At 49.7% G+C, this 23,784-nt stretch overlaps 1 protein-coding gene across 1 annotated transcript in view; it reads left to right on the forward strand.

Annotated features, from left to right (window-relative positions):
- The window catches only part of C25H6orf106 (chromosome 25 C6orf106 homolog), a 32,265-nt gene extending 16,780 nt beyond the window's left edge, over positions 1-15,485 (forward strand). The window contains exons 3-5 of the mRNA XM_021377442.1: positions 35-232; positions 2,647-2,975; positions 11,809-15,485. Of these exons, the coding sequence (XP_021233117.1) occupies positions 35-232; positions 2,647-2,975; positions 11,809-11,844 (563 nt within the window). The 3' untranslated portion in view covers positions 11,845-15,485. The remainder of the gene's footprint in view (positions 1-34; positions 233-2,646; positions 2,976-11,808) is intronic.

The following is a 23,784-nucleotide window of genomic DNA, read 5'->3' on the forward strand; positions in this document are numbered from 1 at the left end:
TCACTATTTTTTTTTTTCTTCTGCTTAATCCCAGGGACAGAGGTATGGCCTCCAGGAGTTTGTCTGAAGTACGTTGGGGGAGACCAGTTCGGCCATGTAAACATGGTAATGGTCAGGTCCCTGGAGCCCCAGGAGATTGCAGATGTCAGCGTTCAGATGTGCAGCCCCAGCACAGCAGGAATGTATCAGGGACAGTGGCGAATGTGCACTGCCACAGGACTGTATTATGGAGGTGAGTGATCCCTTCCCTGGCACTTCTTCATGATATTCCCATCATAAACAGAAAGGATGCTCCTGTCCCCCTGCAGACACTCTCCTAATAGCAACGTGGTAATCTACCCATAATCTTTGTGTGATTTATTGTAATTGCTGTTGGCATGACACTATGGTGTGTCAGATATAAGAACCAAACAAACAGTTGTGAACTGACCTTGGTTTCCATTTTGTAAGTGTTGTGCTCTGCCTGTTTGGTGGGCAGTGCTCAATGTGGTTAGACCTGAAAGACTCACAGCTCGCCTTCGATGAGCTTTGACTAAAAGCAGAAAGGTAGAGAGGTCTGCCAGCTCTGAGACTAAATATAGAAAATAGAGAAAACATCAAGTGAGCTGCCTTGTTGTCTTGGTCAGCACAGAACTGTTTTCTAAACACTGGAACAAATTGCAGATTACACAAAGCTCTTAAAAACAAAGGAACTTGTACAGTTCTCCTTGAGACTCTTACCCTGTCAGAATTCTTTCAAGTTTTTCAGTGCATCACAAACTACATACAGGCCTAAAATCTAAACGGTGAAAACCAACAAGTTTAGGAAAGGTTGTAATAGATAAACTTGGTGCATCTACTGTGTGCTGGTTTTCTGTGTTTAAAAATCACTTTTTGATAATTTTGTGTAATGCCTTGGGCTGAGCCACCAACGTCTTCATTCATTTGGAGTCTTCTAGTCATTTTTAGCCAGCTGTAGTTTATACTGAGAACAGCTTTGTGTCTGTTTTGGCAGTTGGGAGTGTCCCAAGTACATGGGTTTTGAGTGAGAGATGTTAGCACTTGGAGTCAAAAATAACTCTGCTCCGTTTCTTTGGCAGAATTGTCAGCAAGAGTAAGGCTCTGCTGTGTTGCAAGTGGATGTAACTTGTCCTTGAAATGGGTGCATAAATTAGGTTGAAAGGTAGAAAGGCCTGTTCAACTCGCATTGCCTGCCACCAGCCTGTGTGTTTATTAATCCAAGGCTTTCCTACATGCTGACAAATAGCTTAAGATCTCGCTAAATTTCCTCAAATTCCACATTTTTGAAAGAAAACCACCTACTAATTAAAATCTTGTGGGCAAGTAAGTGAGCTTTGAATCAAAGCTCCCTCTCCCCTGTTTAATGCCTGTTTCCTGAGCTCAGGTTCAGCAGCCAGGTGAGACCCAGGGCTGTTGTGCCTCATGGCTGGGTTCGGTGCTGGGGTGTGGAGTGGTCAGGCCTGCAGCAGGGGGAGCCAGGAGTGCTGCGTGGGACGTGGGTGCTGGCAGCATGCTGTGGTCCTCGAGCAGCTGGGCTTCTGTAGGGTGGTATCTCGCTGTCATTAATTGGGTTACAAAATGCAAGCTAACGAGCTGCGTTGCATGTGGTGAGTGACTGGGAGGAGTTCCAGTGCATGAAGGCTGCTTGTGAAGCAGTGGTGGTAAAACTGCACAGTGAAAGTACCTGCTGTCTCCACCCCAACGCCAGTGGTAACAGCACAGAGGAGCCCCTTGTAGGCTAGCACTGTGGAAAAGCTGGAACCTCGATTATGTGTCACTCAGGGTCCTGTTATGAGATCAGCTGAGATAAGGTATTGCTGCTGTTCTTAACTTTCCATCTCTGTGCAGCAAAACAAAACTGGAGCACATTTAATTGAGGGGTGGAGGAAAAAAAGCAGTAGAATTGTATTTGGTTATGTACCAAGAAATGCCTTTATGTAAATATGCTGTAGTGTTTGCATGAAGTGCAAATGAATTGGTAAGTAGAAAAACAATCTTATCTGTCCACAAAAGACACACACGTTATGTAAGAACATATACATTCTTATTCTAACCAGTATTTTGCAAACTTGTGTAATAGTCTACCAGTCTAAGTAGGTGTAGTAGGTGTCTTGTCCACCTACTGGGGGCATCTTGGAACTAGACTAGAGATATGTTAACGTGAATTGTCATAAATCTATTTATTTTCTAGATAACCCTCCTTGGTGTGTGGTTTTTTAGAGCCAAACCTTTAGTGCTGAACAAAAAAATTACCTTTCTCATCTGAGCAGAAGATTGGCAGTGATACTGTCTGGTTCTTGTTTCAGTCCTGCTGTGTAATCTTGATTAAAGTCACTCACAGTTTTCTTTTTTCAGTGCATCCTCTTGGTAAAGTGAAGTATGGAGTTTCAGGCTGTCATGTCAGCTTGTTTTTTGTGTGCTCTGACCTGGTTCCCTGAAGTTCAGTAAGACTGAAACTTCCTTGGTTTTCTTGAAGGTTTAGACTTGATTAGAGCCTAACCGCTACTTCTGATATGCTATAAAAAAACAATCAATCAATTTCTTTTTCCTATAGTAAAGGAGTGAATTCATGTTCTGTTTTTTCTTCTCTCCCCGTCTCCATAAACTCCATCTAGTGATGACCCAGGTGTCTTTCCTTTTCCACAGATGTCATCTGGGTGATCCTCAGTGTGGAAGTTGGAGGACTTCTAGGAGTAACACAGCAGCTGTCATCCTTTGAAACGGAGTTCAACACGCAACCGCACCGCAAGGTAGAAGGAAACTTTAACCCATTCGCCTCTCCACAGAAGAACAGGCAACCAGATGAAAACAACCTAAAAGACCCTGGGGGTTCTGAGCTAGGCACAATCAGCAAAAACACGTGGGGGCCTGCTCCTGACCAAATTGAACAAGATCAGAATGGACTGTCACAAAACTCTGTAAATCTCTCCCCCAGCAGTCACTCGAACAACTTGTCGGTAGTGACATACAGTAAGGTAGGTGCCCTGGGAGAACAGGAGAATGGGTAGGCGATGAGACTGTGATGTATGTAATAGTTCTTCATTACAAACTGCAAAGCCCTTCCCTTCTGCTTCTGCCAGACCTGCTAAGGAAGGTTTTGAATTTGACTGTCCGACTCTGCCAACTCCTCATGTTATATTAAAATACTTTTGTCTCTGATAGACTCTACCAGATCCACCTTTTCTTCTTGTTTTTGCTTCAAGTCCTTCTTAAAGTTTATATAATCTTGTCTGGGTGCTGTAACTATTAGTGGCTGGAGCCTATTCCAGCTGCGTGTGCAAATAAGTCAAAATATCTCTCAAGATGTGTTCCTGAGTTTTACATAATTTAAAAAAAGAAAAGGGAGCAAAAGTAACCATGCCTCCAAAACTTGAGATTAACCAGATGACTTTTGTTTTCTTTTAAACTGGTGTGGAGAGGCTACAGAGCTCAGTGTTTTGGTCCCAGAAGATATTTGTCAGGAACAGTCAGAGGACTACTGTTGTGTCCTTGTCTTGTTTAAAATTGTAGGTGACTTTTAAATTATCTTTGCTTTAAACCTCTCTCAAAAGCTTGCTTGGTGGATGCTATAAGAGTCTGAGTGATATTTTGACTTTTTATTTGCTTGTGTGTGAAAAATGAATTGCAGGTTTATTTACAATTCAGAACCCACCTGTTAATGCAGCCAGTATGTGTAGGTGTGTACTGTCGTATGTCAAACTAGTTTGATTTTTAAAATCCTTTAAAAAATGCTTTACTGTACTTTGAGCAGGCTGTGTAGGACAATAACACTTGGTTGCTGAATGACTTAATAAAGCCCTAATGTTAGTTCACCTACAGCACTTTAGTTCCTAACTGGATGAACTCCATGTCCTCTACCAGTGGATCATATTTTAGTGTCCTACTTTGCACCAGGGCTATGCATTTTTATTTACAGATGGCATGCATGAGAGTAACTACTTGACAGACTACCAATCATCCTTTTTGTGTTTTGCACCCTGAAAATCAATTTTTATAAGCTCTGTTGGCTTCTGCTTCAGGTTTCTCACTCACTAGAACTGAAATGGATGGCTTTGGAAATAAGTAAAAATAAAGCCTTTCACCTATCAATTCAAGTATAACCTGGATTAATAGTGACTGAAAGTCACTGCTGTTTAAGGGTTGCTTGCTGGATGGCAGTGCCCACGTTCATAGTGGTGTTCTCTGGAGGGATGGACCGTTGTCTGACTTGGCAGAGGCATCTGTAAGCTTCTTTGCATAAACTTCACCTCAGGAGCTTTGGGTGGAGAGTGCTGCCCTGCTGTTATTTGTTGTACATACCCAGCAAAGTTTGGTGGGGAGGGGGGTGGAAATATGAGTTACTAGGTTATAGCTTCGAGATGCTGGAATTGCTGAAGCCTTTCACAGCTTTAACACTAGGTTTGATTTAGATGGGAAGACTCTTCTGTTTTGGTGGTCAGCTTTAGACTGGAGTTAACTTGGTTTTTTAATACTTCCCCCCCCCCCCCTCTTGCCTGTATTCTGAGTGCAGGACTTGGCAATTGCTTTGTAGTTGATTTGCACTTGCAGGTGGATAGATGTGGAACTGCTAATAGATGCACTCCAGAGGAAGCTCCTGCACAGGAATCCTGGATGTGGGGTTTTGGCAGTAACGTGGCCTTCGATTTTTCACCAGGTCTTTCCCTATGGAAAATTCCTTGCCCTTCCTGCTGAAATTAGAGTGACGTGAGTGCCAAGAGGTTGGGTGCATCAACAGGCTCTCTTGGCTGAGGAGTAGAATATTTTGGCTTTCCTAAGGAAGAATAGAGGAGTAAGAAACATGTGCCTATTTGAGATGCAGAGGACGTAGCGTATGTCAGTTATACTGCAGAGAAGAAAAACCAGAGAAGAGACTGAAGCACTACAAAGATGCTCTCACTAAATTTAAGAAAACTGGTCTAGCTAGTAACCCAAAGTTTGTGAGCATTACTCTCATGGGATGAGTCATTATATAACCTAACCTCAGATGTAGGGTAGGTGGCCTTCTTTCTCTTTTTGTTCCTTCTTAGATTTACTGCTCGTGGGTGGTTTTGGGGGGGGGGGGGAAGATCTGAGATAAAAGAAATTTTGGTTTTTGTTTTCTTTTAGAAGGGTTGACTTCTGGAAAGAGGATGGGCTGTGTGAATGGCTCACTGATTTTTATTGAGGTCTTTGTCTCTCACAATGTTTTCTATTTGTGATATAATACGAGTTAGCTTTTGTTTTGAAAGCAATTATTAAAGGTAGGCGTGAAGATCAGAGTCTTGTTCCAGACATGCCCTTTCTGTCCAGGGCAAGAAGCATTATGCCACAGATTTTTATACTCACATTGGTACAGTACCTGTGGTACAACACTGTTTCTGTAGTGAACAAATCTGAGTAGGTTTGACATCCTAGGTACTTGGTCTCATCCTAAATTGTCAGGTGAACATGCTTGCCTTCCCTGGTTTAGGTCTTGCACTGTTGCATGTCTCCTTCTTCCCCAGAAAGATGTGAAGCTTTCAGGAAGATTGTTTTTTCCTAAAAAGGGGGTAACGTGTAAGCAGCTGGGGCTTGCATTAAGTGGATAAGGGCTTGTTGGGGTGATGTTAGAAGTATTAAACCACCTGATCAGCAGGTGGTGTGCAGGTATCTCTTGGTAAAAGCTCTGTCTCACAGTCTGCTTCAGCTGGCCCGTTTCCCCCTCCTCCCTAGAGACTGGACCTGTACTCTGCCGATTGAATGGGAGAAAGAAAATGATGACATCTGGAGCCATTGTCTTGGGACAGAATACTGATGTGAAAGGCTTTATTTCAAGATCTAGGAACAAAGATCACTGTGGATTGGCTATCTGCCTGGATATAGAATACCTGAATCTTATTTAACTTGGGCAGAACCTCTAATATTTTCATTTGCTTTCATGCCCCCAAGAGAGTGGATTGAATTCCTAGTTGTGTTTAGCATGCCACATGGTGAGATACAGTGAATTGAGTGGTTAAGGTTCAGTTAAGGCCTGTGTCTCATATTTAAAAGGGATATAAGCCCTTAATATTTCTCAGATCAGTGTGGAGGCTTCCCCTCTGCTGGGAGATTGTGAAGGACCCCAGCCACAAGGTTGCATGAGACCATGAAATCGTGGAGCTGAAACTAGCTGGTTCTGGTGGCTGCAGTTGTAAAACATGCTAGAAGTTGCCAGACCTTGTCTGTATTAGTTCTTGCTCTGGTGCAGCTGAGCAGGTGTGACTTGTCCTCTGAAATTCCCCAGTGAAGCCAGGATCTCCGTGACGCTGATGTGCCATCTGCTGCTGAATGAGACTAGTATATCAATGTTTCACACATGGAAACATTCAGAGAGCTTTTATCCAGCAGCATTGAGCAGGCAGTATGGATGCTGTGCTCAGTGAAACAAACTTTCCTAGGGATAAAAAGACTGTTCTGTAGGCAGATAAGATGAAACCTGTGACACAGTTGAAACAAACGGAGTGTGGTCTCTATTCCTGCTGTACTATATGCCTTCCCTGGATCCATCTTGCTCACCTTATGAAATAAACTGCTGGAAGGTTGTAGATCAGGGTCTGTGTTCAGGGCATTGCTTGAAGCATGTTGTTGTTATATCTATTCCCAGTGGAGTTTTTGCATGTTCTTAGAATCAAACGTGCTTTAAGTGCAGGATAGGATGCTTATCTCAGGATAGGGATGAGCTATATTAGAATCCAGATATACCCATGCATGGGTATTTTATTCTCCTCTTTGGCATTGCTTTCTCTCTGTATTCTCGAGAGAGATGAGGCTAATATAGTTTCCTTCTATTTACTCGCTCCTGTCTCATAGCAACACTGTCGAGGTCACTGCTGCTCTCTTGTGACAGTCTTTTACATTAAAAGCACAAGATGCAGTCTTCTAGAGCCTGGGGAATTAGAGTTAAATTCCTTAACGAAGGAAAGAAATGTACAGATTAAAGGTCTAAAAGATTTGAAGTGGATAGCCATATACTGACATTCATATTGTATTTGTCACTTATATATGAAAAAATATATAAATCTGTTGCTGAGTTTAGTTGCCTGCCCGTGTGAATTGAGGTATTGCTGCTTCCTTTGTAATGCAGAAAACTGCGTATAGAAGTTCAGACCTGCAAAGATTTGCCCATACAAAACAAATTGCATTGTCGCTGCTGTTGCAAAAGGCATTCTACAAGTTGTCTGATGCTAATCTGTTCTGTTCATTGCTCATGCTGTTCTTAAAATGTGATGTAATACAAGCATATTTGGAGTTCAGAGTGCCACCGTATTTCCCCTGCTGTATTTATGCTCCCCATCTTCATTCTGTGTGCAGCTGAACTCTGATCCATGCTAAATGGCAGTTTTATATACATAGGGGAAACCAAACCTCCCTCTGTCCTGAGAGCCTTCTCACTGACTTCCCCTCTCTAAGTCTAAAAGTTGCTGCTGCTCCCAGAAGTATGCTTCTTCCAAACCAGGACGCTCTAATTGGCATGGTTCTGGAGTACCTCTGTTGACTTCAGATAGTTTCCAGTGGAAAAAAAAATCCTGTTTGGGTACCAAACTACATTTGTAGGTAAGGAAGATGCCTCAGAAATATGTTTACTTCCATGTAGACGAGAAGCTCCTTCTATTCTGGTGTCCGGGCTTTAAATTGGACTAGTTAACACATGGCTAAATTGATTTAGAGCAAAAAGGGAGAACGCTGGGCTTGAAACTACTGGAGCTAGTCCTTGACAGCCACACTGCTGCATAGCCTATGCAGGTTAAATTGATGTTGCATGAGCTGGTTTGTTTATCTGGTGAAAGACTAACATGTTTGGGTGCTGCATGTTAGCTCATCCATGAAAACAAACAGTCCGTGTGCTTTTGGCCTGTGGGAAACGTGGTGTAATGCAATTCTAGCTTAACTGTGCTCCATTGCAGGCCACCGGTTTCCCTGCTTTTTACCTCTGCAGACTAAAAACACGCTGTTGATTAAGTTACAGCAGCGAAGTTGTTGCATGGTAACTTAATCATGCACCTGAGCCCTCGTGTCCTTCGTCAGCTCTGTACATCTCCACTGGCCCTGTATTGCTTTGCAGCTGTGCATCAAACTCCTGTCTCTCTTCAAGTGTACCTCGTATTGATCTTGACTCAGTTACAAAGGTGAAATAAAGATAGCTATTTGAAAGCCTGTGTTGTGATGGTTTATGAAAGATTAACTTAATCTTGGTTTCATTTCAGTGCTAACTAAAAAGGCTCTGCTTTTTCACAAATCTCTCTGGAAAGGGGATTGAATGCTTCTCCTGTATATTTCCTCTCATCCAGGTGCTGTGGGTGTGAATGTGGAGGCTTTGCTGTGCTTGTCTGGCCTTTCTTCTAGCACAGGGCCATAACATTTAACTGTCCCAAACACCTCAATTGCCTTTTAGATACTAAAATGATTACTTATAACAATCTTCAAGTACAGTCTTTGCTTGAAAAACCAGGGTCCTCAGTGCTCGTGTATTTGTGTTAATAGCCAGAATGCTTTCGCTAGCAAGTTAGCACTTCTGTGGAAGATGCTGGAAGAACTGAAAGTAAATTTGGAAAGCTGCAGCTGAGCTGTTCATAAAAACAGCCATCTCATTGTGAGAATAGGAGGGAATTCACCAAAAATAGTGTGAGGCTCTCTTCAGCTAAAACAACTTGGGAAAACTGCATTGGTATGCAGAATTATTTTTGCATCTTTATTGTGTAAAATCTTGCATACAGGGGATAATTATTGTTGAAAGTGTGCTATAGCAGAGGTTGGTATTTGCATTGCCGCAGTAACTGCAGTCCTTAGGTACAAAGAAGCTGTTATCGCTGTTTGTTGAAGAAATGTAAGGAGAAACAATTGTTCTGCAAAGAGCTTGCACCTTACTGGGAAAGAGGAAAGTACTCATCCTGCACAGGGAGGGGTAAGGGTTTCTTGCTGAAGGATGTCACAGGGAGGATCTGCTCATAAAAACACCTGCATAAAATGACTTAGATTGCCTATCATTTCCTAACGTGTGTTGCTGTTTCTTCCCACCCAAGTCCCAGTGTTTGAACAAGAACGAAAAAGCACAGAGCTTAGTGAGCTGGCTTTAGGATGCAGAAATGTGATTTTTAGAATCACTTGTTTTCTTTTTTTCCCCCTGGAAATATCCAGAAGGATTTGAACGAATGCTTCCTGCATCACTGCCAGATTAAAACAGATTATTTCCTTCCATGCAGGAGATCTGTTAGGTCTGATGTTAAACCAAGCCCACGCTGTCTGCTTTAAGAAACAAATCTTTTAACTTTTTGTGAGTTCTCCTATGTCCTCATAAATCTCGTGGGTAAGTGAAAGGCAGCGTCGAGCTCCTCCAGCATTGCATTTACCATTGCATGGTAAACCCATGACCAAAGACTTTGGGGTCTGTCTTTGTGATGAAATTCCTTGCATGAAGAGAAGCTGTCCTGGGAGGCTGTCCCAGCACTGCTGCAGCAGGGAGAGGAGCTCATCTGGAGATGTTAGCCTGCCAAGTGCAATGTAGCAAGCAGCACAAAGCTGCGTATGCTCGGTAATCTAACGCTCCAAAGTTGAGCAAAATTCTGTTTTTAATTAACACATTATTAACATAATTGTTTAGCTTTAAATTATGTGCTACGTAGTATAATATCTGGAGTTCCAGAGGGTTTCCCTGAAAACAGGGTTAATCGCTGCTTCACTGGGGCTGCCTCTGCGTACAAAAAGGCTAATGAGCTCTTCCCGTGTCTGGCTGAAGCAGAGGAGCCTGTACTATGCGCTAATTAATTTTGTTAATTCTTCTATGCCATGAGGTGATGCAGGTGTCTTGGCTTATGGGACGCACAAATGAAACAAAAAAAGGTTTTGCCTGTGACAGATTGTAAATGATGGGCTCTGCTGTGGAGCAGGTAGCACCCAGCAGAGGGAGCAGGCAGCGGTTACTGGAGAGACCACTGGGGTTTGTGAGAGCTCGCCAGTCACTATCTGCAAACAAAGCCTTCTTCTTCATCATAAGATGAAGCAAGTTCTGGCAAGTGTCTGTGCAGATAATCAGCAACAAATCCTGCTTTCTGTCTGTGGGTACAAGAGCTGAACCCCTTGGAGATGAGGCTGTTGGGGATCAGTGTTCCTAGCACCGTTTTCATTCTGCGTCCTTCGATTTGTGTGCACATCTGTGTGCCTGTCCATGTTGTTTTAATGCAGTTTCCTTTCTGCTCTTCCTCCTGTTGATAGCAATGATGGTGTTTTTGTACATGTTGACTATCATTCTCTTTTGCTGTTGTTGGTGGGAGCTACTGCTTTCAGAGGAGAACTGCTGTGGGATCTGTTGGGTGTTATCTCTCGCAGATAACACAAACTGGGAGTGCAGCGTATTCCTAGGGCTGAGGCGTGCATGTTTTCCCGTCACTTGCACACATTTCTCTCTGCAAACAGCAATTTCTACCTCTCTGTATTCTTTCCCATACTTCCCAATTAGTTTGTAAGATGGCCTGTTTAATTGCTAATCCTCTCTGGGCTGAATTTTCAGAGCTGCTGGTAGATGCTTCATTTTACTATTGCCTTGTATTTTGCCATTTGATATATCCTAAAGAATTAACTTTTTTTTTCTTACTAGCTGTATCAAAATAACTGGCTTCTGATAGCACTTGCTTGGTAACAGATACCCAGCAGAGCTCTTGAACTCTTGCAGTGGAGCTCAAGGTAGTGCAGCTTTCTTTACATGAGTCATGCTAAAGGCTCATTGTTTCATGGCTCTGTGGCTCATGCAGCAAGGTTGTTAGGGAGTTGCAGCAGAACATGCAGGAAATGACATTTCTTTTGAGATTTTTCCTGTTAAAGGTGAAACGGTGAAAACTTGAAGTTAGAGCTTCCCTGAAAGACAGAGGATGGCTTTATGCTATTTGTGCTGTCTTAGCAGCAAGCCAGCCAGAGGATGGCCTGCAGAAAGCAAGTGTTGGCCTAACAGTCTTCCAGCTCTGATAATGAAATATACCAGCTCTGATAATGAAATATAAGCTTTTCCTCCCTCCTCTCACTTCTGTCCTGAATGTATACCTGGATGGCATGGGAGGATTTGGTGTGGCTTTTACCCTCATCAGTGTGACAAACTTTCTCTGTGTGACTTGTGAGATGTATAGCCTGCCTGCTCGCCGCTTTGTTCAGCTCTCCAGCGTCAGGAACAATGGGAGTTGCAGAAGGGAGTTCCTGTTAATTTGAGACTTGTCACTAGATCTGTCACGTAGGCTGCTCGTTTCAGACTGTAAATGAGGGGACAATGGCTGCTGTAGTAAGCTTTTAATTTTTTGGTTAAATGTTGTGGCTGACTTTCACTTGAGAAAAATGCGTATCATTCCTCTGAGAGAGCAGAAGTGCGTGTGATGAATGTGGATCTCAAAATGCTGCTTTTTCTTAAGTAGGCTTTTCTATCAGTTACTGCCTCTTACTGTTTGCTGTAACCTTTAGAGTAGACTTGTGACACTGCGGTTGTTGGCCTTGCAAGGACCGTAGCATCTCCAAATGGCTTTTGCTCTGGTGTAGGAGCTATCAGTAGTTACTTTATGGGGCCCAGCAGCGCCGGAGAAGCATTTTGCCTGGCTGTTAGCTGGCCTAGATAACACCTGGAAGAGGTAAGTGGATAGCACCTGGCATTCAGGGCAGACCAGCCCCTTCCTGAGCGTTTCAGAAGGCTGGGTGGCAGAGGCTGTTGCTCTGGTGGGTGAAGGGTTGCATCTGATGTAGCAGCGCTGGGATGGGATGGTCGTTATTTGTAGGCGTACACTGAGCGCTTTTGTTTCTTGCCTGTTGAAATTGATCATGTCTCCAACTTTCTTTCAGGGTTTCCACGGTCCTTATCCCTTCGGACAGTCTTAAAACACAAACACAAAAAAACGGGTATCGACAAGAGGAGAATTTAACAAAGAACTGACTTTTGGGGGGAAGGGAGGGGGATTCATGTGGCAAACAGACACAGCGTGGACCCCCCTCCTCTGCCTCCATGTTCTGGATAAAGAAGAAAATAAAATCAAAATCCCAATAACTTAAGACTAGCTGTTTCCGGAGGAAAAAAATCTAAGTATGCATGTGTGAATGCTGAATTTCAGGAGTGTTGTTTAATGCTACGAGAAGGAAACTATACCAACACCATGATTTTTTTTTTCTTTTCAGAAGTCATTCTCACACAGAATTAGGTAGCTTAAAAAGTTTAAAAAAAAGAAATGGAAAAGCCATCTTTTAAAAAAATTCTGCCTACAGAGCGGTTGTAGTTTGAGCAAATGTTTAATTTGTTTCTTTCCTGTTCATATTTTTTTAAAGAAGGGACAGCGTGCATTTTTGTGGAACTGTCACGTTTTGCTTGTTACCCAATGGACATTTGCTTCGCATCTTCTGGGGGTTTGTGCAGTGACTTCTTTGTGTTGGCTGTGTTTTAATGGCAGGCTGGGGCTGTACCCAGCTCAGCGTTTTTAATTTCACCTTCTGATTTTATTTACCCACTTCTTAATCTTAATTCTCTTTTTGTGTGTGTCTTTATTTTTTCCTTCTGGTTTGAGTGTTGCTGTTAGTTGCCCTGCTGAAGACCAGGTCTCAGCATCACAGCTGAAGAGAGAGACTCTGGGACTGGGGTAGGATAAGATGAGGGCTCCTTTCCCTTCCTCTTGTACATGAAGTGCTCGTATACACGACCATATTAATAAGAAACAGACTTACTCAAGTTCCAGAGCTGTCCTACGTGGTTAGCATTTTAAAATACTATTTTTTGTTAACTCTTGATGTACAATAGCTGTGCCTAGAGCAACCAAGCGAGTGTATCGGTCTTGTGCCAAGAGGAAACTATTTTTCTGTAGCTGTAATTCACTTGATGATAGTCGCAGAGCTTTGCAAGTCACGTCCTCATAGTTCTGAATCTCCCATCTCTCTCATACAATGTAAGTTTGAATTCCTTTCTCCTGTTATAAAGCGTTAGCTTAGAGGCTAATTCTTTGCATTTTTGAATGTAGAGCAAGAGTTAGAATCAGCAGCTGGATTCCACTCTGTCGCCTTGTATTCATTCGCCTTTATCATCCTGGCTCGTGTAGCTTTGAGGCTCTCACCTTTCCAATGGGCTCTCCAGGGCTTGTTGCTAGAGGAAGGAGGACTTGTTCCTCTAGAGATACGGGTTGCTCTGTTGTTCCTCCAATGTATCTTCATGCAGTTATTGACTGGAAAGCCCAGCGTGAAGGGAGAGTGGCCTTGTGGGGTCCTAAGGGACTGTGTCCCCACAGATCCTTCTGCAGGGGCACTGACTTAGCAGGAAACCTGAAGGCCAGAAGAGCCATCTGCCAAAGAGACAATGATATGCAAATACCCCACAACCTTCTTCCGAATCTTTCTGGTGCAGACTCCTTTCAGAGCAGAGCGCAGGCTTGCTGCATGGTGTGTGGCATTTTCTTGATTTGTTTTGAATGGGGGATCAGTTCGTATTGCAGCTACCAATTAGTGCAGGCAGGTGCTTCTTGTGGAGGACTGCAGGTCTCCTCTGAATCCAGCAGAGGAAGAACTGGACCTTTGGGAGCACATGTGCTTTGGTGAACAGACCTGGGTCTATCTCAGCAGCTTGCTAGAGCTGGGTAAGTGGTACAGATCCAGACTGAACTGCTCTGGAATGTACCCATGAAGGCGGTGCTGCGCTGCGTGGTGCTGCTGCGGTGTTTTGTTCGTGTCCTGTTACATCCTTCTGCCCCGATTGAGTTGTGTTCTCGTAGCATTCAGTCTAGGGAGTAGTTTGCATTGCGGCATTGTAGCTTGGGCAAGTGGATTCTTCCTCTGCTCCTTCCTTTCCGAGCAGGTGGTAAATGTGCCAAGCTCTGAAGGCATGAACTTGACCATCACATCTCTTGCAGTACTGCCACTGCCCTTCTGAAAGCATCTAAAACACTGGAGGCTGCTGTTTGTCCAGATGACGAGGTGATTCCTTATCTTTATTAGCTCCCTTTGTCAGCTGTGTAGTGGAAGGGGGCAGGGGAAGGAAATAAGACCTCGGTGTGCACTGCAGCTGGTGCTGCAACCTTTGCCTTGCGTCAGCTGGGAGACCCTTGAGCCTCATACCCCCACTTCAGCTTTCTGCTCCTGGGCACGTATGCTCTTCCTGTAGGGAATGGCTGCCACGCTTGTGTTCCTGTGCTGCTCCTGCTAAGAATGAATCTTCCTTTTCTTGAAGAAAAAAAAAAAACGAAAAGCTTGCATGGTGCACCCCAAGTAGTCCTGTGCTTTCCCACTCAGAAGGCATCCTTGTTCGGCGCAGGTCTGGGTTCTCCCTCCTCGTGAGTGTGTTCAATCCGCAGTGTCCTTGTGGCAGGAGCTGCTTCCTGCAGGGTGTGGAGGAAGGCAGGGCCAGAGCCTCGTGCTGCTGCAACCTGCAGCCTCGTGCTGCTCCCGTTACAGCTGTTCCCCGGGGAGCTGAGTGTAAGCACTCATCTGTGGGAACGATCTCTCTGAAAATGATGGTGCAGAGCTCCAGGTGCTTTGAGAGTCGGGGCTGTAACCCTTGCTATGACAGTGGGAGAATGTTTAAATTAGCGGTTGCTCTACCTCTGGGTTTTTCCTCTTGTGAAAACTGTTTCTCTGAGGCTGAGGGTGGTTTTATCTCCTCTGGTTTCTTGAAACGTAGTGGTACAGCCAGCCCTCAAACTGCTCGTGCTGTCAGGTTTCCAGATCTTAAATAGAGAGGTCTGAGTTGTTCAGGTGTCATCGGGGCACTGGGATCCGTATTGATTTCTATAGGGCTGACGCAGCCAAACTCGTGGGGACTTTAACATCAGATAGGTGAAACCGAAGGCATGACTTCTCAGGATTGCTCTGCAGTTAGCATGCAGTGTGTGCGGGCTCAGAGGAGCCAGGCCAGGGGGGTTAAGCACGCAGAACTCAGGCTTGTGAGAAATAGGAGGAAACCATCGCTAGGTTGAGAGGCTGCATCGCCCCAATGGGGTTGGTACCCCCTGGTGCAGGAGGGTGCGGTGACAGAGGCTGCAACTGGCTCTGGTCTCTGATTAACGCCCATCTGTCCTGAGAAGGAGAAAGAGATCTTCCTCACCCACTGCCCTTCCGAAAAGAAAAACCGATGCCATACATCTCTGGTGTCTAAAGTTGGATCCCCGTGCCAAGCGTGAGTCCAGGCACCCTCACTCAGCCCAGGAAAGTCAGAGCACGGAGCAGGTGGGAGTTAAACCCCACGCTGTTAGAGCCACGCTGGGGGGTGGGCTGGGATCTGCTGCAGCACAGGGACGTGGCTGCGTGGGCTGGAGAGCAGCCGGGGTCTGCAGGGCTGGGAAATGCACGCTGTCCCGTGTCTGGGTTTCTGTTGTGTGTTTAATTTTTTTTCTTGTGTGAGTGAGTGGGTGGTTCTGCAGCCTGTCTATTCTCTCTGGGGGGAGTGCATGTGTAGAACAGGATGGTGTGTTGCCTCGAGTCTGGGAGGAGTCCTATGATAGCACACTGGGGGTAAAAAAAAAAAATAAAAAATAAAAAGGAAGCTTTTTTCCTTAATGTATAAATGAATATTTGTATGATTAAATTAACACAGAAAAAATGTTCTGTGGCCGTTGAGAGTTTTATTGAAGCTGGAAAAAAACTTGGGAATCACCTCGCAGTGAAACGTACCCTTCTGCCTCCCGTCCCCAGGATTTTCCACGCACTGAGGCATTACACTCGGTCCTCTCCCTGCCTTTCCTCCAACTCGCTTTAAAAAGAAGGAACTCAGTGTGTGCTGAGTTCATTGAACTTCCCAGCCCGGGTAAAGGTGTGAGGAGGGGCTGAGCCCCATGTGGACTTTTTGGTGAAAGGTGATGGAGGAGGAGAGCCTGCGAAGGACGGAGGGCTGACCTGGCAGCTCCCGCTTCAGGAGGGATCCCACTGGGGCTGTACTGGGTACACGGTGCAGGTACCAGGGGTGGGGAATGCTCAGGGAGCAGCACTAAGGGAGCGCGTCCAGTGTCCCCATGGATCAGGATGAGGGCGTGTGAAGGTCCTTGGCAGCACGTGCACCATCACTTGGGCTGGTGGCATTTCCCAAGCCAGGCCTTGCTGCTCAGGGCACCCAGCCGAAACATTTGCCTATATAAACTATATTTTGGAGCAGCTTAGATAAAGCTGATCTCTTGCTTACATGTGACTTTGTGACTAATCCTCGCAAGAAACCTCAATATGTGTGCGCTGGGTTTGCTTTTTAACCTTTGAATAAGTGCCTGGAGCTTTCTTGTGCTGTTTAAGCTTGACTGAAAGCCTCAGAGGGAGCAGACATCCTGCTACCTGCGCCTATGGGTATTTATTTTGTGCCATGAAAAGAACGCGCCCCTTGAGCTCTGGGTGCCCATGGGCGGCTTTAAAACAAGTCTGTGTTTGGACAGGTTGGGATGCCTCCCCTTCTCCCCCTCCCAAACTTTTCATTGACTGCTTATTTGCTTGAAAGAATCTGTTTGTCTTTAGGGTTGCAACCTGTCAGAAGTTCACCAGAGCAGGACAGTGTGATCGCACCTCCCTCCTAATGCTGCCTCCCGAGCAGGCAAGCAGCTGAGGCCGTTGCTATAGCGGAGGTCGTCTCGCTGCCGTGGCTGCTGCACGAGGAAATCCTACATCATCCCTGGGCCTCTGTGCTCGTGTGGGTCTGGTGGTATTTTTCCCCCCCATGTGGGGCTCCTTCACCCACTTTCTGTATGTGGAAACAGCCATGTGGGGTAGGTTTTCTTTGGAAGCATTGTGTAAGCTGTAATTTGTCCTTTGTGTGCTCAGCCGCTGCGTTAATTGGGAATGGTCAGTTTAACAGAAATGATGCAAGGGAACTTAATCTCAGACATATCTTATCCCATTCATAAAACAGCTGAGTAAAAGCTTGTACTGGAAACCAAGAGCAGCAGCAGGTGGCACGCACAGGTAAGCACCAGCATTGTTTGCTCCACCAAATATTATGGGATCAGGGCTGGCCGAAGAGCTCGGTGCGTTCCCTTATTTTGTTTACATCTTTGCAGTAGTGAAACCTCCACGACGCCTGGGCCTGGGCTGGAGTAGGAGCCAGCAGAGGGAGCTGAGCGTGTTCCTCATCTGCAGCCTTCCACGGTGAGATGCGGCTCTCCCAGCCCGTGGGACCTGCTGGGGACGGTGCCGCGTCCCCAAATGCTTCTGGAGCAGGTGCCAACCCTGCTCCCAGGCTGGGGAGGTGGTCACACGTTTCTGGGTGTGCTCTGAGCTGCTCCCACCACGCGATGGGGTGGCACTGTGTCCCCCAGCCTGTTGCCGGCCCCATGGAGGTGACCTGCCGGGGAGGAACCTGAGCAGAGCTGGGATGTCTCATGGGCAGAGATGTCCTATCAGCGGGGACGTAGTGCCCGAACGTCCCCATGTGTGTGTGCTGCTGGAGCCCCAAAGCAGGAGGTGGAGCTGTGCTGGGGCAGGAGTTGTCCCCAGCCCTGGCAGAAGGGAGCGTGACCCAAGCTGTGCGCTGCTGGCTGGGACTTGGAGAGCTCCATGCAGGGGGAGCGAAGGAGAACCTCGCACTTGTTATCTAATCTGCCCCGTTTTCCCTCCTCGTTGTTTACCGTGCTGGAGTTTCCTCAATTAATTCTGACAGCTGCAGGCTGGGCTGTGATGTCAGCCCATGGTGGCAAAGCCCAAAAGCCTGGAGAGGCATCGAATGTGACCCTGGGGCTGACCCCGTCTGACCCTGAGGGCAGGATGGGGCCGTTCTCCCTGACCCCCCCCATGGTGTGCAGTGAGGGTGTCCCTGAGCCTGGCTGCCCAGAGGGTTGTGGTGGCACCTCCCGTGTCCCCACATCTCCCGCACGTGTCCATCCACTTCCAGGGCGTGCGGTGGCTCAGGATGGAGAGGGAAGGATGGCATCTCCCAGCGGAGGCTTTGGGAAATCCCACTTTGTCCATCTCAAAGCGAGGAGGTGATGGGGAGCGTGGTGCACCACCAAACATGGGGACAGCACCACGGGGCGGCTGCGGTAGGAGGAGACCTCTGGTTGTCCTGCTCCCCCAGGAACACCCCAGCATGCTGTCGGGGGGCTTCCAAAGATCTCCAGGAGGAATCCCACCGCTTCGGGACCCCCATCCGGGGCTGAGTCAGTGCTGGGGCCGCTCTGCTCTGCAATGCCCGCGGGCGGCGTGGGGCGGCAGGTGACGGTGCCTGAGAATCAGGTTTGTCCGAATTTTAAAGGGATCTACATACGTAGCGATAAGGAAGCCATTATTTAAAGAGCAAACAAATGGAAAGTACTGCTAGAGGTACTTTTTTCCTTTTTTTTTTTTTTTTTTTTCTTGTGGGCCAAGGGTGCGGTGCTGATGCTGTGGATGGGCAGGAGTGGGTCCCATGGTGCTGCGATGTGGGGCTGGTGACAGCTGTGCCATTGGGGCTGGGACGTGGGTGCTCCTCAGGGTCAGCTCTGCGATCCGCTGCAGGGTGTGCAGCGTCGGGTGCTCCACGTGCTGAGCTGGAGATGAGCCTCGAGATGACCAAGTTTTGTGTCATCCCACGAGGAAGAGAGATCCTGGCCCATCTGGAAACGCCGGTCTTGGTGAGCGCCTTCATGGCAGGCTGATGGTGTCACGGCTGCATCATGGGACAGCTGCTAATCCCAGGTTGTGTCTGTGCCCGTTGGGTTTGTGTTGGCCAAAGGGAGGTGGGGACCTGGAGTTGCTGCCATGGGACCTTCACCAGACAAACTCCACACCTTGCAGTGCACCGTTGTCATCCGAGTGGCTGGGGCTGGTGGCTCCTGTCCCCCATGCAGGGCGTTGTGGGTGTCTATGGGGACTGGCACATCCATGGGTGGGATCCTGCTCCACTCGCCCCAGGCGGCGCGGGTGCCCTCCTTCCTTTTGGGGCTGTGGGTGTCACGGTGAGAGCTTTGTTTCAAAAGGGCAGCTTATTCCCATCCTTCCCCTGCCATGGCTTTTTTCATCAGCTTTTGGTTGAGGATTAGGCCTGTGTTGACAGAACAAACACTTTGCTGCCCTCAAATCCACAGCTGAGAACAGAAGCCATGTTCTCACTGCCACTGGAGCCCACGGCAGCACCGAGATGGGGAGAACTGGGTTTGGGGCGAGGGTGCCCCATTTGGGGTCACAGTTGGGACTGGGGTTGGAGCCTGGCTCCTGCGAGAGAGCAGAGGGCATTAATTGCTGTCTGCTTTAATATCCCGTCCTGTGAGCCCGAGGTGGAACAGTGCTCATTTCCCATAGGGTGTCATTGATGGTTTCCCCCCCAGCCAGGCTCTGGGGGGCTCCTTGTGGTGCTGAGGCTTCACGAGGTGGTCCAGGCTGGAGGGCAGCTTAGCCTGTGTGTGCTGGGGAACAGCAAATACCTGCAGAGGTGGGAGAGGGTGCTGGGCCTCCCCAATCCTTGTTTGGAGTCTTGCCACCCCGAGTCCCCACTGAGCCCCCCAGCTGTGGGTGCTGCTGGGCAGGATGGGGGCTGCTTCCCTGGGCTGGCGGTGTCAGACCTGGGTGATGCTTATCGGAACAGCACATCTCCTTAGGAGCCGGGTGACTCATGGCTGAGTCACAGCTCTGCCTGTTGCTAGTCCCCGGCTGCTCTGCACTGAGCCCTGTGCAATTTTGTCCCCACGACCCCCTTCTCCCCCCTCCCCACACACACACACACACACACACACTGTGGGATGCTCAGGGCTGCAGAGCAGCGACTTTGCCCTGGAGCTGCAGTGCACGGAGTAGCCTCATCCCCATGGGCAGAGGAATCTCTGAGCTCTGTCTGGAGGAACAGGGCTCTGCCCCCCTCCCTGGGAGCCCCAGCCCTGGCAGGGCAGGTTTGGGATTTCCTGGTCCCAAAGTGCTGCAGCTCCTCTGAGCCCGGGGAGAGGTGGCTGAGTGCCAGTTCCCATCCACCTCCTGCCACCCCTTCCCACCCAGCCCTGCCAGCTCTCGCTTCCAGCCAACGTTGCGGCTTTTACGCTGATTTTTATGGATTCCCACCTGGGACAGAACCTTCTGCTGGCTCTCCTGGGGAGGACAGCGCAGGACCGCGGGGAGCTGTGCCCAGGATCCTCTCCTGCTGCGGGGCACCGCGTGCTGCCCTGGGCTCGCAGGGCATCGGAGCGGCTCGCGGGTTCTCCCTGACCCCGTGGCTCCCACGCTCTGGGGCCGTTATGCCCGAGAATCATTCGCACGCGGGGGGAAAGAAAAAAATAAAAAATAAAAGCAGTGGAGGAGAAGAATGAATTTGCATTTCTTCACGGCAGCCGCTGTGGGAAACAAAGCTGCCGAGGGCTGTGCAAGAAGACAGCGCGTCTGCTGGCACCAGGCCCTGCCTGTCTCACCTGGCTGCGTGCGTGGGGCTGGGAACTGCTGCTGGCTGCCCGCGGCACGGCGAGGGGAGCTGGCCCCATTGCTCTGCCCCATTGATGGGCTGAAGGGGGAGGAAATGGGGGTGCGATGTAGAACCGTGGGATGGTCGGGGTGGAAGGGACCTTAAAATCATTGGGCTCTAACCTCCCTGCCGTGGGCAACAACCTATTATGGGTTGTTTGAGGCTTGCATGCAGATGGTGCAGCCCAGCCCCGGAGCTGTCCGTGGTCAGTGGTGCCCCCGCTCTGCCCCCCAGTGCCATGCAGGGCTGGCTGTGCCCTGTCCTCGCTCCACCTCTGCCCGCGTTTGCTCTGAGCTGGGCGCACCCTGAGCCCTCTTTTCCTGGCACCGCTGGGCGACCCGCGGCCACTTCCAGGCTTTTAATCCTGGGAGACAAAAGCCGGAGTTTAATGCAACCCGGGGATGAAAAGAGCGGGGCATTAAGCAGGGAACAGCAAACACGCAGGTGGATCCCAGTGCTCCCGGCTGCCAGCCCCGCGACCTCCCCACCTGCGTCAGCGGCACCGGGGCCGAGGAGCCGAGGCCGGGAGCCCCGGGTTGTTTTAGCAGGGTGGGCCCCGTGCCCGTGCCAGCAGCAATAACTGCGGCTGTTTGCGCTGAGCATACGCACGTCGCCCCGTAAACGGGGTTTATGGCAGCAGCTGGAAGATGGGGAGGCACGGGGCGCGTGGCCGGGGGCAATAAAGGGGAGTGGCCCCGCCTGGCTCCGTGCTGCCGGGTTTTGGGAAGGGGGATGGCTGATGTGTGGCGTTAAGGAGATGCTCCCCGGTAGATCTGCACGGGGTCATTGCGCAAAGTGCATTTGCTGCCAGCCCCTGGGCTGCTCCTCGTGTGCTTTGTTAGCGTGGCTCCGGGGGTGATCCAGCAGAGCAACGACCCCAGCCTTCCCCTCCAAGAGCTGCAGCCCCGGCTCCCTCCCCGCGCTGCTGGGAGCGCTGTGTCCCCGCTGCCACCTCGCTCCCTGCCGCGTGTTCCCTGTGTTGTCACGGGGACACCCCAGGAGCTGCGGGACAGTGTGATGGGAGCAGAGCACGGTCCCCACCTCTGCCGGGTCCCACTCTAGCGAGGCTCTTCCTAGGACGGCTGCCCTGACCTGTGTCTGTCTGTCCGTCCTGTGGGGTAGCAGCAGAGCGAACGCGATGAACCCTCTGGGTGCAGCCTGGGGCTGGAAGTGAACCGCAGTGAGCAAACATCCAGGGAAGAGCAATTAAGATTACGGGTGGCAGGAGGGCAGTGAGCAGCCGCCTCCCGCACGGCCCTGGGATCCCAGCGGGAGGAATCCCACCTCCCCACACCGCTCCCTGCGCTGGGCTGGGCTGGGGACGCTGCCATTCCCCAATGCAGCGGAGGAAACCCCGCTCTGCGGAAGACTGGGAACTGCTGCTGGGTTCCGGTGCTGGCCCCGCTCCGTGCCCTCTGCGGTTTCGCAGTGACATCAAGTCCCTTCAATGGTTTTATTCTATCTCTGTGTTCTAGGGCCGCTTATCTGTTGTTCTTGTGATGGAGCCAGCGATTGCTGCAGGTGGAGAGATTCCTCTGCGCTGATTCACGGAGTGCTGCCCCGTCGCACCGGAACCAGAGCCCACCGCCTGGCAGTGGGGACGAGGAAAAACCCTGCAGAACTGCGCAGGTGGAGCAGAAAAGCCAGACTTCATTTCCCCTCTTTTGTTGTTCCCAAGGTGTTGCAACCTATTCTTTTCCTCTTTTGCATATGTAACCAGAGCTGCCTGGAACCAGCCAGGATTGCACAACTCTGGGGGTGATGCAGGCGGCCACAGCCGTGGGCTCCCATGTGGGGCAGCCCCACTGCCAGCCCCGTCTGTAGGGCCCCCACCTTCCCCGTGCCCCCCAGCCCTTGGGAGCTCCGCTGTGGGTCTGGGCTTGAGGTGAGCGCTGGGGCCCTTGGTCCTGCAGCAGACATCACATAGGCAGTGCCAGCCCCAGTGTTCCCCTCCTCCCCGCTCCCCATTTTTGGGGTTGTTTCCCTGTTTTCAAGCCCTACGCTGTGCTGCTCACCTCTCCCTGTGCAAAGCAAATGCGCAGCGAAGCAGGGAAATGGTTTTCCCTTTAATCTCTCACTTATCAGAATGTCCGGTGCTGCTGATAGGAGGAGCTGGGAGAGCTTTCCCAGCCCCAGTGGAGAGCAGGACAGGGGCTGGGTGCACCGAGGGGACCCGGATTTGGGATGCTCCTGTAGAGCCAAGCCCCCTCTATCTGGTGCCATCCCATTCTCTCCCTTCATATTCTCCTCTAGTTTGCTCCTGGCTTTGATAACGAATGACAATTCAACCTAACGAGCAAGGGAGACCCCTGGGCTGCATCCCGGTGAGGTCAGGTGCACCGTGCACAGCCCATGCCTGCAAACATCCCCTGCACCCATCTCTGCATGAGGATGCGGTGGAGAGTGGTGGTTTGCAGTTTGGGGCCTTGCACTGCACAGGGAGTGGGGAAGGGAACGGTGGCCGCAGCGTTTTCCCAGCATGGACATGGGTGTGTGGCTCACCTGGAGGTTCCGTTCTGTATCTTAACTCCCCATGGCTGACACACCTAAGTTTCTGTGCACGAGTGGCGATAAAGCTCCCAGCACTTGGATGGCGGCAGGGCTGTGTGCTGGTTCCCAGCTGGGGACCCTGGAGCCCATTTGGGGATGCAGGGCACTGCACACAGCCCCAGACTTCGGGGACACAGTCCCTGGCAGCCCCGTACGCTGCCGCTGTGTGGCACCTGGGGGGATGCTCCCCACCGAGCGGAGCGTTGTGCGCTGATTGGAGCGGGGAGAAGATGCTCAGAGCAGAGCAGGGGGTGTTCCCGGAGCTAGGGGCACTGGGTGGGCACTGGGAGGACCCCTCTCTCCCCTCCCACCTTTGCCATGTCCCCATCCCACACCTCCCCCCACCGCAGTGCCCCCATCCTTCCCAGCCACCACCTCCCTGCCACGTGTTCCCGACCCGGCCGTGTTTCCCAAAACAGAGGAGGAACGCTCACCTCGGGTGGCAGCAGCCCTAATCTGGGGGCAGTGTTTTCCATAGGATAAGATAACATTAAGGCTCTGACTGCTTCTCGATGGGGTTTTATTTCCCTCCCTCCTCCCGGCGCACACCTGTGCTTATCGGTGAGCAGAGTCCCTGGGTGCCATGGGACACGTTGGGGAGGGGGGTGACGGTAAAATCATGGGGGTTTCGGGCATGGGATGGAGTTTGGGGCATGGGCTGGGGCTGGGGGTACAGGTTGGGGTTTGGGGCACGGCATGGGGGGTTGGGACATGGGAGTGAGGTTTTGCACACGCAGGAGAGCTGCCTGAGCCGCGCTGCGTTCTTTACGTGTTCAAAGCGACCATAAATACCAGCTCGGGGTCTGTCTCGGTCAGAACAGCTTTTTCCTGCTTTTGCCGGTGCAGACAACCCGGGCCTGGAGCTCTGTGTGCTCCCGCTGTGCCCCCAGCTCCTCCCCATGCAG

Source organism: Numida meleagris, chromosome 25 (assembly GCF_002078875.1).
Source record: "Numida meleagris isolate 19003 breed g44 Domestic line chromosome 25, NumMel1.0, whole genome shotgun sequence".
Taxonomy (NCBI): Eukaryota; Metazoa; Chordata; class Aves; order Galliformes; family Numididae; genus Numida; species Numida meleagris.